Genomic DNA, 13,120 nt, shown 5'->3' on the forward strand with positions numbered 1-13,120 from the left:
AGTAAATCTGAGTTTGGTGAGTGCCAAACTTGGTGGGTGTCAAATTAGCTAGCCCGTGATGGCGAGCTATCTACTCAGAATATTGCAAAATGTGCTTTTGCCGAAAAGCTATTTTAAAATCAGACACCGCGATTGCATAAAGGAGTTCTGTATCTATAATTCTTCAAATAATTGTTATGTTTTTTGTGAACGTTTATCGTGAGTAATTTAGTAAATTCACCGGAAGTTTTCGGTATGTTTGCTAGTTCTGAACGTCACATGCTAATGTAAAAAGCTGGTTTTTGATATAAATATGAACTTGATTGAACAAAACATGCATGTATTGTATAACATAATGTCCTAGGAGTGTCATCTGATGAAGATCATCAAAGGTTAGTGCTGCATTTAGCTGTGGTTTTGGTTTTTGTGACATTATATGCTAGCTTGAAAAATGGGTGTGATTATTTCTGGCTGGGTACTCTCCTGACATAATCTAATGTTTTGCTTTCGTTGTAAAGCCTTTTTGAAATCGGACAATGTGGTTAGATTAACGAGAGTCTTGTCTTTAAAATGGTGTAAAATAGTCATATGTTTGAGAAATTGAAGTAATAGCATTTCTAAGGTATTTGAATATCGCGCCACTCGATTCCACTGGCTGTTGACTGGGTGGGATGATTTCGTCCCACATACCCTAGAGAGGTTAATCGGGCCCCACGTCTAAGTGGACCCCAGGTTAAAACTTTCTCTCTGCTCTCTATGGCTCTATCACTTTCTTCTCATTGGTTCATATTACAAATATGTCAAAGAACTATAAACTCCATCATAATTATCATTTACACAAATTACCTTAAAACCAGTATTACAAATGACCTTAAATTCATCATCCAAATGGCCCTCCCATGAGGCTGATCAGACCACAAAGGAGTGCCATGATAGAGGTCAAAAGTCATACCACCCTTTCAAAACAGTGTTTCTTATTATATTAGACAAATTAAAGCAAAAGCCATCACATTTTCTACATGTTGGATCCCAGGTTCCCAGAACATTCCCTTATCACATATTTCATTTTCTACATGTTGGATCCCAGGTTCCCAGAACATTCCCTTATCACATATTTCATTAAAACTCAGAAAATAAAACTTCTAAAATTCCATATGTGTGCATGCCCCTTTAAGATATCGTGGCCCTTCAGCAAATGGAAATCTCACCAAACCCAAAAGAAATAGTACACACAAACCCAAACATAGTATTTTAAAAACACCAACAAATAGTTATACACTATTTGTTGTGTGTATGTATTTGCTAACCCTTGTTAAAAACAAACAAAACATTTCCAGGCCTTTTTCAATTTGGTAGAAATATGCTCACTTGCTCCCTCCAAGATTATAGCCCTAAGAAACCTTCCAAAAAGAGACAATGAAACATTTATTTTCCCAGAGAAAAAACCCCCCACCACTTGGTCAGCATTCATTATACTATACCAATTCAGAAACCCAAATGTTGACTACAAACAAAACCTAATAATAATGATAATTTCATCGTACTTCAAATCTATGAACCTCCCCTACTTAATATACTACTTGAATAATTTGACCCACGCTTGCTTTACAACATTAAAACCCATTCAGTCTGTAAACAGTCTCTCAAAGTGCTTGATAGGAAGTTATGATGTAAGGATTCCAGGCATATGCGTTGTTAGTGGCTGTGATGTAGGGTTCAGCCAGGAGTGGATACTGTCGGAAGCGCCAATGAAATGGTAGGAGTGACAACCCAGCTTCAAGTGGTGTCAGATTTCCCATCCTTTTTCACACAGGTAGAAGATACAGTAAGTAACAGGTAATATGATAAGTAATTGTTTTGCCTTTATGGAAAAAGTTGAAAGGATTCATTCCCTTGATGATTTGAGAGTGCCCCCCTCCCTCTCACCCACTGCCATGCCCCACCTCTTCATCCCACAATAGAGAGTTACCTTGCACCAGGTAAACCTTTGATACTTTCCACCAATCAGGTGCGAGGAACAGCAGAAGAACAACAACTGTTATTCACCTCTGGGTGTGGTGGTCTCTTATGTTAGTGGAGGGCTGGAGGCCTTCTGGAACAAGTTTTAACTGGACGAAAAGACTGTGCATGGAAACTATTTATTGTGTTTGTAATTTTAAAAAAATCGGTTTGAGTATGTAATATTGTAGTTCTTTCACCAAAACATTATTAGGCTAATCCATTGTTGTCACTAAGAATCATCTGACATTAACCATAATATCTGAGCTCTAATTGATGGACACAGTAAACTATATAAAATGGGTCTATTTGCTTTTGTGCTACTAAGGGATTAACATAGTTTGATAATTAGCCAAACCAGATGTGTTTTTATTGTATTTTACATATAATAGGCCATGTGAAGGACAAAGTCACAATTTCTTTATCATTGTAAAGTGCAGTCTGGACTGTCAGGAGGCAGATATCTATCGAACTAGTGTGATTAGTGGATGCATCAGACTGATCATAAAAGAGCGAAGAGTTGTGTATTCCAGCGAAAAAAAATCTGTAAATCCTAAAGCTACAAGAATTTTTTCCCCCACCCACAGGCATACTCCAAATACCCAATACTCAAGGCAACGACGGTCTACCTGTAGAGCGGGCTAAATCTCTGCGTAAAACGAATTAACCCAAGACAAATCTACAGAAAAAGAAAAGTGATTTATGAACAAAGGCACAATCAACGGATTAACATTTGTTAAGTAAGTGGAATGTAGGCTATCTATTTTTAAATATAATCTGTTACTTACTTTTGCTGTGTGAATTAGTTGAGCATGGGGTGTAGGCATTTGTATTGTTTTATTGCGTTGGTGTTGAATTGTAGCCTACGTTTTGACATGCGTCACCTATTCCGTTTAAGTTGTTTGACAAAATTCGGAGATTTACCGTACATTGTACCAATGTATCATAAAAGTTTCTACTCAGCCACCTGAAAATGCGCAATAGAAGAGGTTATGAGTAAAAGCTAGTTTGATGAAGAACCATGGTGCTTGTACGTTGAACTGTATCGATTCCTTTTTTGGGGATAATGTTTGAACAGTTCACATTGGCTTTATACCAACATGTTACATTTCTAAGCAGGCATAAGCAATGAGGGGAACAAATATTTTTTTTAGAAAGATGATGGCACTGATGTCCTTCCCTGTACAGCCAAACAGTAAAAATCTGATTCATTAGGAAAATCATACTTATCCAATATCACAGACATCCCAACTGTTATAGCTAGGTCAGTGTGTCAATTTGTAAGTCGCTCTGGATAAGAGCGTCTGCTAAATGACTTAAATGTAAATGTAAATGTGGTAAAGCAAGTTCAACCAAGACCTACTATAGCAGCATATGCCTTCATTTGCATTCCCACCTTGCCCAATTGTAATCCCCCCCCCAATTTTTTTTTTTCGAATTGATCAATTGCCACATTTACAGTGCATTCGGAAAGTATTCAGACACCTTGACTTTTTCCACATTTTGTTACATTACAGCCTTATTCTAAAATGTATTAAATTAAATACCCCATAATGACAAAACAGGTTTTTAGAAATGTTAGCAAATGTATTACAAATAAATACCTTATTTACATACAGTACCAGTCAAAAGTTTGGACACACCTACTCATTCCAAGGGTTTTCTTTATTTTTACTATTTTCTATAATAGTGAAGACATCACAGCTATGAAATGACACATATGGAATCATGTAGTAACCCAAAAAGTGTTAAACAAATATAAAATATATTTTGATTCGTACAACACTTTTTTCCATATGTGTTATTTCATAGTTTTGATGTATTGATATATTGGCTCAGTTGGTAGAGCATGGTGTTTGCAACGCCAGGGTTGTGGGTTCGATTCCCACAAGGGACCAGTATGGAGAAAAAATGTATGAGATGTATGCATTCACTACTGTAAGTTGCTCTGGATAAGAGCGTCTGCTAAATGCCTAAAATGTATTCACTATTATTCTACAATGTAGAAAATATTACAAATAAAGAAAAACCCTGGAATGATTAGGTGTGTCCAAACTTCTGACTGGTACTGTAAGTATTCAGACCCTTTGCTGAGACTCGAATTTGAGGTCATGTGCATCCTGTTTCCCATTGGTCATCCTAGAGATGTTTCTACAACTTGATTGCAGTCCATCAAGAACCCGATGGTTACTCTGACAGAGCTCCAGAGTTCTTCTGTGGAGATGGGAGAACCTTCCAGAAGGTCAACAATCTCTGCAGCACTCCACCAATCAGACCTTTATGGTAGAGTGGCTAGACGGAAGCCACTCCTCAGTAAAAGGCACATGACAGCCTGCTTGGATTTTGCCAAAAGTCACTTAAAGACTCTCAGACCATGAGAAACAAGATTGTCTGGTCTGATGAAACCAAGATTGAAATCTTTGGCCTGAATGCCAAGCGTCACGTCTGGAAGAAACCTGGCACCATCCCTACGGTGAGCATGGTGGTGGCAGTTTTTCAGCGGCAGGGACTGTGAGACTAGTCAGGATCAAGGGAAAGATGAATGGAGCAAAGTACAGAGAGATCCTTGATGAAAACCTGCTCCAGAGTGCTCAGGACCTCAGACTGGGGCGAAGGTTCACCGTCCAACAGGACAACGTCCCTAAGCACACAGCCAAGACAACGCAGGAGTGGCTTCAGGACAAGTCTCAATGTCCTTGAGTGGCCCAGCCAGAGCCCGGTTTTGAACCCGATCGAACCTCTCTGGAAAGACCTGAAAATAGCAGTGCAGTGACTCCCCCCCCATCCAACCTGACAGAACTTGAGAAGATCTGCAGAGAAGAATGGGAGAAACTCCCCAAATACAGGTGTACCAAGCTTGTAGCATCATACCCAAGAAGACTCTTGGCTGTAATCGCTGTCAAAGGTGCTACAACAAAGTACTGATTAAAGGGTCTGAATACTTATCTAAATGTGATATTATTATTATTATTTTTTATAAATGTGCAAACATTTCTAAAAACCTGTTTTTGCTTTGTCATTATGGGGTATTGTGTGTAGCTTGAGGGGGAGAAAACAGATTAATGAATTTTAGAATAAGGCTGTAACGAAACAAAATGTGCAAAAATTCAAAAGGTCTGAATACTTTCCGAATGCACTGTACCTGTGTGTAAAACTTTTTGGTTGTGTAAACCTTCTCAGGTAAATATTACAAGGATAAAAAGTGATCTTTGTTGACAAAGTTCACTTTATATGCATGTCAACATGAGGGATATGTGGAAGTAAACTAATGACAAATCTATTGAAAAGGGGAAACAAAATGCCAGTGCATTCAAGTCAATTTCTCAAAAAATAGATATACTTCTGGTTCCTATAAAAGGCACATCAAAGTAATAGCCCTACACCCCAAAAATCTTCACGTGTTTGTGAAGATTGTGAAATGAATTCATACCATGATCCAGGTTATAGTGATGCCTCTCTCCCCCATCTTCTCTTTTATCTACTCAGGTTGATCCAATAATCAAGCTAAAGAAAGTTCATTCTAAAAAGGGGGCTGTCAACATCCAGCCCCAATCATGGATTGGAAGACCTTCCAAGCCCTCCTGAGTGGGGTGAATAAGTACTCCACTGCGTTTGGTCGTATCTGGCTCTCTGTGGTGTTTGTGTTCAGGGTAATGGTGTACGTGGTGGCGGCGGAACGCGTGTGGGGCGATGAGCAGAAGGACTTTGACTGCAACACCAAGCAGCCCGGCTGTGCTAACGTCTGCTACGACCACTACTTCCCCATCTCCCACATCCGCCTGTGGGCCCTGCAGCTCATCTTCGTCACCTGCCCCTCCTTGATGGTGGTGATGCATGTGACGTATCGCGATGAACGTGAGCGGAAGTACCACGCCAAGCATGGCAACAAGACCAAGCTGTACGAGAACACAGGCAAAAAGCACGGCGGCCTCTGGTGGACCTACCTGATCAGCCTCTTCGTCAAGACAGGCATCGAGATCTCCTTCCTCTACATCCTCCACAAAATCTATGACAGCTTCTACTTGCCCAGGCTGGTCAAGTGTGAGGTCAGCCCCTGCCCCAATCAGGTGGACTGCTACATCGGCCACCCCACAGAGAAGAAGGTCTTCACCTACTTCATGGTGGGCGCCTCGGCCCTCTGCATCGTGCTCAACGTCTGTGAGATCATCTACCTCGTCTCCAAGGGTGTCGCTCGCATGGCACAAAAGATGAAGAGAAGAGAGCGCACCTTGGCCTTGCATGAACGGTACAACAAGGAGAATTCCTGCAGCAACTGCAGCACTCTACCTATGTCTCGGCTGGAGAAACAATCCTTAAAGCCCCAGTTTCCAGGCCACCTTCAAGCCACCTTACCGGCTCACATGCATGCGTCTGCCCCTAATCTGTCCTAGAGTGGATGTCCACTCTATCCCAAGACTGAACCAAACATGGAGGCCTATGGAGCCAGGCCTCACCTCATTGTTCAAGCCTGTTCAAGCTGGTCCTCCTGTAAGACTTTGTATGAGAGACAGACTTTTCTCAAAGTCTCTACTGCCCTAGCTATTACTGCCTTATACTGCCATGGAGCAAGGCTTTGTATTGATGTCCATGACCCTGGGGCTAGACAACCCTGTCGTGAGCCACATTCCATTTTATACAACTAAACTCCTACTGCCAGACTGAATGACCAACCCTTCCAACCCATTTCCCTTTACTATCAATGTTTCCCTTTCAATGCAACATAGCGAAACAAAATGTACTATGCAAGAGTTAGCATGCAAAACTACTGTCACTATGCAATACATTTTTTGCAGGCAAAACGCATCGGAGTAGGATTCTATTGCATTGACACGCACGACTCAGACCGTACTCTACACAGACCGGTGTAGCATAACCAATCAGAGCTGCAGTAGGCCTATTTAAGAAATTAGGCCCACGGGGGTGTGGTTTATGGCCAATATACATCGTGCATAAGAAGGGCTGTTCTTACGCACGACGCAATGCGGAGTGCCTGGACACAGTCCTTAGCCGTGATATATTTGCCATATACCACAAACCCCCGAAGTGCCTTATTGCTATTATAAACTGGTTACCAATGTAATTAGAACGGTCTGATGTACCACAGCTTTCAGCCAGTCAGCATTCAGGGCTCGAACCACCCAGTTTATAAATGCAAATTGATCATTGCCATATATGGATCTGTGCCATTCGCTTTGAACTTGACTGTGTTTACAGCATGAGCGGTCGTGAGTAGATGCACTTTTTTATTTATCAAAGCAAGAGCTGCATGTAGCCACATGTGCACATTTTGTTCATATCCTTTGCTAGTTAGTGAGTTATTAGCCCAGTTATAAATAATAATAATTTGTAGTCAGCAATGGGGGAGTGATTGCGTCATACAAGAGCACAAAACGTGTGCATTTGAAAATGCGAGTTGAGTATGAGCTTTTTTTTTGTCTTAAAGGGGCAGTGTTGTATTTTGAGACAGGTTTGACTAAGCGAAGTAGCCAATAGGCAGCAGAGGGTAACATAATTTGTCTGATTCTCTGAAATAATGTTTTGGGAATATACTGCATGTTATTTTGTAAAGTGGTTTCTTACATCAAACAATACAATTACCTTTTCAGTCACCTCCTTGTCTGAAGGACAAGGTAATGTCAAGCCCTGCATGTTTTTATTTTTTTAAGTCTCATGGAATGTAGGGCTACATTGAACATCACACACTGGCTGCTACGGTAGGCTGAATGATGGAACAGCTATTTCAATGTTAAAATGTTATGAGATGCATTTTCTCAATTTTTTTTATGGTAGGCCACTCTGGTAGACCTACATTATGATCAAATAGCCACAGTAGCCTTCTTGACCACCGTCTGAACCTGTAACTTAAAGCGCTCAGCAGACCTGTGCCAAAAAATATTTGAGGGAACATAGGCTAAGAGGTGGGAGGGCGAAGAGTGAAATGCTCACAGGGAACTATTTTGTCAGAGTGACAAGCATCTATTCAAGACACACCTGGCAGAGGTATTTACCCACATCACCGATACTTTGGAGGTGTGCTAAGGCGCTCTAGAAACAGGGACTACTAGAAAGAAAATGCATTTCAGAGATTTGCTTATTAATTACTGAAATGTGTTGTTACTTGCCTCAAAGACATTTGTATACTCTCTGTTTTATGACTTCAATATGAGACAACAGAATGATAACAAATATCTTTGCTTTGACAGTGTTGGTGCAAGATTAGTCTAAACTGGACAGTGGCTTACCACTACTTGGCGATGGTGCAACATAATTAATCATTTATTTTGTTTGATTAAAGCATGCATTCTAATAGAAGCTCCTCTATCATTTAATCACTTTTTAAATTGTTTTACTCTATTACAAGACTACATCTGCATGGTTCCTCTCATATTTATGTTGTAATGCCACAACAGATTGTCTGTGTTTGTACATGCTTGTACACAAACGTTCCTCATCCAAGGCCTATGTTGATTCAAATGAGAGACAAGGAATGCTGCTGTTTAATTTATCAAGTCCACGTATGCAAGTAAATGCTGGCATCTTGGAAAGCTGGAGCACAAAATCTGACTACAGAGAAAAGTGGATAAAACAGTGTTTCTCAGTGAACAATGGTGTGGACACCTGATAGCCTCACATTGTCAGGAACAGAACCTTCACAATCAGCTTCAAACTTCTGTTTTGTACATTATTTTTTTATAAATAAAATATGAACATTTATTTTACTTTGGTATCATTCATATTACAGTAGTGGACTTCATTCCTGTTACTGTTTCACTTTATCTGAAAAATTACTCTTCAGGTAACTTGGTATTCAGTAATATTAGATATTTGGCCACATTTCTGTCTGACTTAGCCTGAGTGACTAGATCAGAACATATCTAATCAGGACCTTAACAGCCCCACGTGACATACAGGACCAAGCCAGCAGCACAGGGCAATGACGTCCTGTTATACAGGATGTTTAATTCATTAATGTACACACATGCACAGAGAGTGAATAGAATTTCCCAACACAGTCTTGGTTTTTGGCATACCATTGCTTTAGGGTTAATTTTCATTCAGAAGTCAGAATTTCTCTGATGTTTATGTCCAAGTCATTGTTGGCTCATACGAATCAACCAGGTAAGGACAACATTTTATTTGAATGTTTCTCTGGGACTCTGAAGTGTAAGCAAGCTAAAGGAATCTCAGTATAGCAGGTCCAGCTTCTCCGTCAGGTTCTCTGTCGCTTACTACTAAGTGTGGAAGACAAACACTGCCTGTTTGTTCTGTATCACTTGCTTTACATTAAGTGCAAACTCCCAACCTCTCAGAACATGACTCAACCATTACCTCCAACCACTGAGATGACGGTTAGGGTTCCATTCAATCAGTATCGCTTAAGCGTTACAGATTGCTTGATCTACATTTGACTGAGCTGACATATGCAGCGTTTACAGTGAATGCAGTCTCCGCTAACGCGGGAACATTGCCTTTACATTTCTATCACGCTGTAACACTCAACTTCAGCGATACAGATTAAATCCAGCCCTTAGTCTATAGAAGACTCCGATTGGATTCCTGTACAGTACGTCCTATGGTTTACAAGTATCTCAATGGTACCGCCTTTGATTGGTTTTAGAGTGATAAAAAAAAAAAAATGTTTTACCTTTAACTAGGCAAGTCAGTTAAGAACAAATTCTTATTTACAATGACAGCCTAGGAACAGTGAGTTAACTGCCTTGTTCAGGGGCAGAACGACAGATTTTTACCTTGTCAGCTCAGGGATTCAATCTAGCAACCTTTCGGTTACTGGCCCAACACTCTAACCACTAGGCTACCTGCCGCCCCAATGTGGATTCCTCAACTAGTCTAGTGTTATAAACTCACCAGAACTCTAGGTGATTCATCTCTATGTCCTGGTTGGGTAGGCAGTGTCATGCTGGTAGATATTTCAGCTACACTTCCGTAGCTGTGTCACAGACACTGGCTGTGCAAATGCACAAGGTTATACCATTTGTTCGATTAAATATGCATAACACATTCATTAAAGAGTAAGTATTTAATTTTTTTAAATACAGCAAAGAATTTAGCTTCCTTAGATTTGTGATAAACTTTTCTAACAGCGTCATTTCAGAAGTGCAACCTTTTACAATAAATATTTCCATTCACAATGAGACACACCAAAACCAAGAATTAAACAGACAAAAACATTCAAATTCTATTCCAACTGCTGGAATGACAGACTTGACTGCCCTAATATGGTAGGTTTGCAAATCCCAAGTGGTTTTCAAGTAAGGATAGTCGGAAGATTTGGAAGATGACAATAACAAACATGACAACACAATGGCTAAATCCTGTGACTCCCTGTCCCATAATAGAAATCAATTTGTTGATTCTCATCAATAGATCTGTTTTCTATTCCACTCTGCAACCATCAAGGCCCGTTTTAGATACCTACTGCAATATACTGGCATTACCCATCCGTTAGCCACAGTTCCAACAGCTGGCTGAACATGAAGATTGACAAATAAGGACAAGGCTGTTATATATAAATAAGGACACACCCAAATGGTCAATACAACAATAAGTGTCAATAATCCCTTCATTTAACTTTGTTGATTTAAGTTTGGTATGAGATACATATTCAACAGCATAATTTACTCTGAATAAACCGTTTGTGCATTTGCAATGATCATGTAACACACAGAGGGAGAGGACAAGGCACCAGGTGTATGGAGGACATGAGAAGAATGAGAAGGCACCACTTGAGCAAGGCTTTCCAACTATTTTGATGTTTTCATTTATAAGAAAGGTACTTGACTTATATCAAATAACGGAACACACACAGTTCTTACAACCGTTTCTACCTACAGCTAAATCAAAGTATATTACATCTAAGTGGCACAGGTGTGTGTGTGCCTTGCCTTGGTAATGCCTTCTGGCCATATCTGTAGGTATCATTCGTGACATCCCTCTTATAGGCCTTCGTGGAGCCAGGTTCAGAGTTTGCAGGTTGCCTGGGCCACTTTAGAGCTAGTCTTTCTGTTCAGGGAACTACAGATGAATGCTCCAGCATCCATCAGCTTGGGCAGGTCCACTCCCTGAGACAGAGGAGGACAACAGAGTCACACACTGAAACAGGGAACTTTACATGTGTACTGACCAGTTTAAAAAGAGAACTGGGACTCCTCCAGATCAAACGTGTTGTGTTAAAAGTAAACACTGAAGACAATTCATTTTTCAATACACAGGAAGTAGAACATTTTCTCGTAACAGATTGCCAGACTCTATTGGACTGAGGGAGGATGTGAAAGAGGGAGACTGATAAAAAAAAAGAGGGAAGAGGTGAATTCTCACTGTCTGAATGCCGAGTCCATGCAGCATGTACACCACATCCTCTGTGGCCACATTCCCAGAAGCCCCTTGTGCATATGGACACCCTCCCAGGCCAGCCACGGACGAGTCCACAACACTGATGCCCATCTGCAAAAATAAACAGCATCTTCATCAAATGTATGCCAGAAGTATTGCAGTACTTTTTATACACCAAATCAGAGAGGGCTCTATATTGCACTCAGTTTCAGGTCTTACTGTGCAGTACCTGCAGGGCGATGAGGATGTTGGCCAGAGCCTGACCATAGGTGTCATGGCAGTGGACTGCCAAGGCGTCAACAGGTACCTCCCTGCTCACTGCCTCCAGCATCTCAGTCATGCCGCCCGGTGTGCCCACACCTATGGTGTCGCCCAGAGAGATCTCATAGCAACCCATTCTATACAGACGCTTGGCTACCTGCATTAGAGAAAGCAACAGATGAAATCTTCAAGCGGGTTTAAACCTCTATGACACTGTTAATAATAAAATCTATTTGGAGTATAATTACATTTATAAGGGAAGCTGAAGAGACTGTTCTCAGTGACAAGTAATAGAATGCTGGGCTTGGTCTGAGTCAGAGGAACTCACCTGAGCCACTTTGTCTGGTGACACCTGGCCCTCATATGGGCATCCCAGCACACATGACACATACCTGAGGGAACAGAGCAAGGAGGTGAGAGTGATGCCCTGGAGTCAAACAACCTGACGTCTTAGAGTAAACAACCCTACAGCATTTTACAGACTTTCCCATTGAAAATCACGACCGCTCCCATTTTCTTCCTCTGCTTCTCCGTGTCTGTCTGTCAATCTTACCCTCTGACTCGCACACCGGCCTCTTTGGCTGCTTTGGTGACCTCCTCAAAGCGCTGCAGGCTCTCATCCACAGAGCAGTTGATGTTCTTCTTACTAAACAGCTCAGAGGCAGCCCCAAATATGGCCACCTCTGCTGCTCCTGCCTTCACCTGAGAAAATAACCAGCAACATACTTGCTCAATACCTACAGTCTAAAAATAGTGCTTACAATGGTTTAATAATTAGCTTTGATGGAATTATTAAGTTACTGAGTTACATGAGTTACTCAAACATATGTGTTTCTGTTATGTGTCTATTTGATGTTGAGGTGACACAGTAAGCACAGTAACATGTGCATGGAGCCAATCAGAGGTATGTACAGCTGCCTGGAAGCCCTTGAGGTTGGGGGTCAGTACGGGATAGGACACACCAGGCCGTCTGTTGATCCCCTTCATCACCTCTACCTGGTCGGCCATCTGTCAATCAGGAGGGACAGGACACATCAAATTATGCAATTGCAACTATTTTCATAATTGAATGAATAGAGTATCCATAATAAACATCTGTAAAGCAAACTATGGTAGTCACATGGACACCGATATTCAGTGATGATCTGGAATATACAATGTGAAAGGACATGTTGTTGAGTAAACAAAACACTCCAGTAAGCTACCTGTGGGACCCATTTTGGAGAGACAAAGCTTGTGGCTTCAATGACAGGAAGACCCGCCTCTGAGAGCATGTTAATCAGGTGAATCTTAACTTCAGTAGGGACAAGAGTCTGACAGGGACAGCAGGAGAGAGACATGAGTTATGACAATAACATCTGCAACAGGTGGCTTTTGACACAGTTCCCCAGAACTGTAAAAATACTTCCTGGTTACTCTTGAGTTTGAGCGACACCCACCCAGCCACACCTGCTCAATTCAATGGACCACCAAAAATATCTAATTCACCGGTGGACTCAGCAAAAAAAGCATAAAATCCTAATAAAGTGGT

At 41.1% G+C, this 13,120-nt stretch overlaps 2 protein-coding genes across 6 annotated transcripts in view; one reads left to right on the plus strand and one right to left on the minus strand.

The window, feature by feature from the left end:
• gjb3 (gap junction protein beta 3) overlaps positions 1-6,776 on the plus strand; it is a 30,677-nt gene extending 23,901 nt beyond the window's left edge. Inside the window, exons 1-3 of one of the 5 annotated variants that reach the window (XM_029730432.1) lie at positions 1,357-1,735; positions 2,565-2,717; positions 5,464-6,776. In XM_029730432.1, coding sequence (XP_029586292.1) covers positions 5,532-6,368 — 837 coding nt within the window. In that variant the 5' untranslated portion in view covers positions 1,357-1,735; positions 2,565-2,717; positions 5,464-5,531 and the 3' untranslated portion in view covers positions 6,369-6,776. The other 4 variants (XM_029730430.1, XM_029730433.1, XM_029730428.1 and 1 more) reach the window with 4 other exon arrangements.
• A 3,224-nt stretch (positions 6,777-10,000) lies between these two features.
• LOC115172729 (hydroxymethylglutaryl-CoA lyase, mitochondrial) overlaps positions 10,001-13,120 on the minus strand; it is a 3,631-nt gene continuing 511 nt past the window's right edge. The window contains exons 3-9 of the mRNA XM_029730437.1: positions 12,795-12,902; positions 12,502-12,597; positions 12,143-12,291; positions 11,918-11,981; positions 11,558-11,746; positions 11,314-11,439; positions 10,001-11,057 (exon numbers count right to left, since the gene is read on the minus strand). Of these exons, the coding sequence (XP_029586297.1) occupies positions 10,956-11,057; positions 11,314-11,439; positions 11,558-11,746; positions 11,918-11,981; positions 12,143-12,291; positions 12,502-12,597; positions 12,795-12,902 (834 nt within the window). The 3' untranslated portion in view covers positions 10,001-10,955. The remainder of the gene's footprint in view (positions 11,058-11,313; positions 11,440-11,557; positions 11,747-11,917; positions 11,982-12,142; positions 12,292-12,501; positions 12,598-12,794; positions 12,903-13,120) is intronic.

The sequence above is a fragment of the Salmo trutta genome, chromosome 33 (genome assembly GCF_901001165.1).
Source record: "Salmo trutta chromosome 33, fSalTru1.1, whole genome shotgun sequence".
NCBI lineage: Eukaryota > Metazoa > Chordata > Actinopteri > Salmoniformes > Salmonidae > Salmo > Salmo trutta.